This window comes from Austrofundulus limnaeus, unplaced genomic scaffold (assembly GCF_001266775.1).
Source record: "Austrofundulus limnaeus strain Quisiro unplaced genomic scaffold, Austrofundulus_limnaeus-1.0 Scaffold521, whole genome shotgun sequence".
NCBI classification, from domain to species: domain Eukaryota; kingdom Metazoa; phylum Chordata; class Actinopteri; order Cyprinodontiformes; family Rivulidae; genus Austrofundulus; species Austrofundulus limnaeus.
The window spans coordinates 68998-73607 of record NW_013952923.1 but is presented as its reverse complement, the minus strand read 5'-3'; the positions used below and the strand labels follow the sequence as shown (position 1 = coordinate 73607).

The 4610-nt window shown below is 40.1% G+C and overlaps 1 protein-coding gene across 1 annotated transcript in view; it reads left to right on the top strand.

The window, feature by feature from the left end:
* The window catches only part of LOC106530431 (pro-neuregulin-2, membrane-bound isoform), a gene marked incomplete in the record, with an annotated part of 152745 nt that overhangs the window by 79681 nt on the left and 68454 nt on the right, over positions 1-4610 (top strand). The window contains 1 exon segment of the mRNA XM_014026044.1: positions 482-605. Within this exon segment, the coding sequence (XP_013881498.1) occupies positions 482-605 (124 nt within the window).

Sequence of the window (4610 nt, the reverse complement as noted above, 5' to 3'; positions counted from 1 at the left end):
TTTTTAATTTATTTATTTTATGCCCACAATTTTATTTTTTGAATTGTCTATTTTTGTTATTGAGTGGTCTGTTGACTGATCTTTGTATTTGTTCAAATGTTTGTTATGGGCAGGTTACAATATAAAAATATTTGTCATAATCATGTCTTGTGATTATTTGACAGGAGTTTTACTTTTAAACTGTAAGTGTATTTCATTTAGTTATGTTAGTTATGATAGTTTAGTTAAGATGTAAATACAATAAAAATTAAACCAAGATTTAGAATAATTATCATTTTGATCCGTACAGTGGTAATGTCTGACTGGGCCTCATGTCACTTTATGTTAAACAAACTGGGCTCCGAGGTCAAAAAGGTTAAGAACCCCTAGTTTAAAGCTCTCGCACCTCAAGGCATGCGTTTCTTCAAGAAATGCTAGTTTGTTTTTTTATTTCTAAAAATGTGGTGCAGACATAACGCTTGCCCCTCCATCTTTGCCACAGTGACCACCACAAACCCACCTCCAGGCGTGAGTCATGTGCGGCGCTGCAATGATTCGGAGAAGGCCTACTGCGTCAACGGAGGAGACTGTTACTTTATACACGGTATCAACCAGATGTCCTGCAAGTAAGTTGGTCTTTCACTCATCCTCTCACCCTCTCACTCGCTCCCTGCATCTCTCCGCCTGCTGTCTGAGGTTCACTCCTTCTGTTTCTCATCTGATCTCAGTGTCGTTGGTTCGTGCACCACCTTGTGCTCAGTTTCCTGTTTATACCCTACACCCCAAATACGAGCCTGCAACCCCCCTGATCACACCATCATGTTGGAGGGTTTGTTTCCACTTTGTATCAGCTCCCAGAGAAACGTAGAGCAGATGGCTGCACCAGATCTTCACCTCCACTTAACGTCCATTTTTAAGTCCTCGTTTCCAGCTGTGATCATTTGAGCAGCGTTCAGCTGTGAGTGAGGTCTGCTTGTGATAAAACAAAAAAAAATCATTGTGCACAAGAGTGTACAGTGTAGTTTTAATGTAAATATCCTTTCTAGTTTTAACTTTAATAAACAATAAAATCATCAGTTCAGACAATTGTAATTGTAGGGGAACTTCTGAGGTTTCACTTACACTTCTTATAACACACGGTTATAAGGAAATACACGGGTCCTTCTTATTTTTGGTAGATATGTCTTCCATGCAAAAAATGAATGGACAAAACACACAATAAAAAAATAGAAAACTTCTGCATGGAAATTTCAAAACAAAAGTTTCTCTGTGAGTAACTTTGGTAAGCAAAAAATAGACGAGACCGAGTGATGGTCTGGTCCAGGCTGAGAGGTTCCCTTTGACTCAACGGGCTAAACCTCACAGCCAAATGCTGGTTCTCCTCCTAGGAGAGCCACAGCCCAGAGGAGGAGCTAGTCCCAACCAGCTGTTTCTGCTCCCCTGCCTGGCTGCCTCAGGACACTACAGGATTTCTCAAACATGCATGAATGAGTCAAAGCAAGACTCTGGGCATGTTTTTGATGAGAGGATAACATTAACATGATATAAAAATCAAAAAAGTTGATTTTACATGATATTGCCTTTATGGTGTGGTATGAGGGCCAAAATTAAGTCTAGTGCACAACCAGCAGTTTCTACATCCTTGTAGCAGGAGGCTACGGCTGTATCCAAAACGACAGGCTGGGTCCTCCGAAGGCCGAATTCATCGGCCGCATACGTCACAGCGCCGCGACGAAGGACGTCCMAAACCGAAGACTCCTCTGATGCGGCCGACAAATACGTCCTTCTTTTTCCCCGATTTGAAGGACAGGTCCGATGGATCCTTCCCGGCCCAGCATATCCCATAATGCATTGCGGCCCGACCGGAGATTTTTTTTAAGCTAGTAATGACGGACGAAGCGAGAGAAAAGAATACGTTTTAAATAAAAAATATGGCGATATAAAAATTAAAAAATTTTAGCAGTTGCATTTCTAATACTTGTATCATTTGTATGGACATGTTTTTAAATATTATTTTTATCATAGAAATCACAAAATAAACATGCACCTATAAGTTAATTTTATTGTTTTGTGATATTAATAATGCTAATATATTGATATTTCTCTAATTTTGATCTATTTTTGCTTGTTTAGCATCGTCATGGTTGCTAGGTGACATGACGTATGCGGGGTAAGGAGGGGAGGCTAGACCGTCCAAATTCACAGACTCTTTTTTTTTCCGGTCTTCCCAGTCTACCAAGGACCCGGCCCACCTCGACAGGGTAGTCTGGGTCCTCCGGAGGACCTGGCCTGTCGTTTTGGACACAGCCTATACCTATTCCTAAGTTAGCTACTTATCTGAATAACGATAGGCCGGCACCGCAAACTGAGCAGCTGGCCCCGATTACTGAGAACTGGTGCTGGCAAATGAGGAGACCATTCATTTGTATTAGCATTGGAGTGGCTAGCGACTAACGTAGGCTAGCCTAGGCTACTCATCTACTTTATTACACAAACTTTGTTGAAAAAAAGGAAACTTTCTGAACAAAAATGGTCGACAAACAAACCCTATAAGCTCCATGCACTGACAGGTGTTCCTCAGACAGAACTTACTGTTCAACATGACGCCAATCATAAATATTAAACATAAAACATATTACTGTGAATCAGACAGCTTTAGTTACCACAAGAATTAGCAGCTGTGTTTGTCCTCGTCTACTGGTCGACGGCTGTCTTTATTTTTTAATTTTTTTCTTTTCTCTTTAGCAATATGAGAATTATGAGAAAAGCCAGAACTATAAAGTTGGGGCTTTTTAGAGAAAGTTTATTATATAGATAAAGTAAGTTTTTTTATTCAAAAATGTTTGTGTCTAATTAGTAGGTGAGCAGCCTAGGTATGCTAGTCGGTAGCCTCTCCAATGCTAACGTTAGCTAATCCATGCTAGTCTCTAGCCTCTCTGATGCTAACACAAATGAATAGTCTCCTTCTCATTTGATAGCACTCAGTTAGTGGTGCCGGCCTATCATTCATCAGATCAATAGGTATAAATATAGCCTCCTGCTACAAGGATGTAGCAGCTGTTGGTTGCACAATGTCTTAATTTTGGCCCTCATACTGCGCCACATAAATCAGGACTCATTACCTGTTTTTATATTTTTGCCAGTTTTGGCTAAATGCATACACCTACCTGATGTCTTCAATTATGTTGAGACCTTCACACACACTTTTAAACACAATTAGAATTGTTTTTGTTTAAAAGACTTGGTTTTAGTGTAAAAATCCCCACTGGGGACTCTTAAGCAGTATACAGGGAGGGTTGTTTTTATACAGTGTACAATCAGACAGACAGCTGGCATCACTTTCACAAAAAGTTAAAAGAGACAACTTCAATCTCCTCCTGAATCCTATCTCACTAAGCTAATGTTAGGATGAAGAGTTGGCACAGTCAGCTCAGCTAACAGGGATGTCAGATCTGTACTTTAGTCCTTTATCTTTTTATAATTTGACTAAAATCAGTAAGACAAACAGGTTAATTTACCTTATGCTGGGTAATTAAGGGTGCTAATGTAAAAGCGTTGAAGCACCCTTGTTACAATTTGCCAGTTATTCTTCTGTTTCTGTCACAAAAACTCCATCAAAACATGATGATTAGGATCCTTAATTGCAGTAGTGTGCTGTGACTTTTGATATCAGTATATTGTATTGGGTGGACAGAATCCACCACTACCACCAAAATAAATAAATAAATAAATAAATAAATAAATAAATAAATAAATAAATAAATAAATAACTTTTCCATTTACACAGTGAGACTTTGGCAAAGTAAGTTAACCAAGTTCATAAACTTTTATAGTTTTAACACCAAAACATCAACATTTTATCAGTCTATAATTATTAAAAAGTTAGTCTCAAATTACATTTGGGCTTTATAAATTTTTTTTATGTATGTTGGAGGTTCAGTCTGTAGCTGTATTAGCACCATTTTCTAGTTCTATGTGTTCTCTTCCCAGTCAATGATAACCATGACTTTAAATTGTATCTTACCCCCCCTGTGAAAAGATAACTCCGCCCCAAGGCGAAATTTGAAAAATGCATCAAAGTGGGTAGGGGAGAGGTGTGGGTGGGGAAGGGGGAGTTAGAGAGCGGAGGTGTGGCCAGGACGAGAGAACGTGACAGGCAGCTAGCATTAGCATAATTGATGCTACATGGAGAGTGACCACAGTATCGCAGATAGTTACATCTCTGAACGTCTGATGTGGAGGATTTTCACCCCACACCAGCCTCGGACAGAGGAGGAGGAGCGCTCCGCAACAGCCTGACATAAAAAAATAAAAGCGCAGCGGTCAGCTCTCCCCACCCGAGGCTGAAGGTCAACAGACGATCATGCTAAGCTTGCTAACTGTTCCACCCTCTGACTGCTGCAGGGGCGTGTCTTAGAGAGAGGCTTTTATACCAGAACACAGCTGCTGTGACGAAACCGTGGAGAAGCACGTCACCGTGGAGAGCTGTTAACCAATATGCAAATTAGCCTGCAGTGCCACTGCTCCACCCATATGAGCAGCAAAAACACGTTTTTGGACCAAATATTACAGATTTGAACAAATACGCGCAAAAACATCAAAATTAGCACAGAAACAGTACTATATAACAT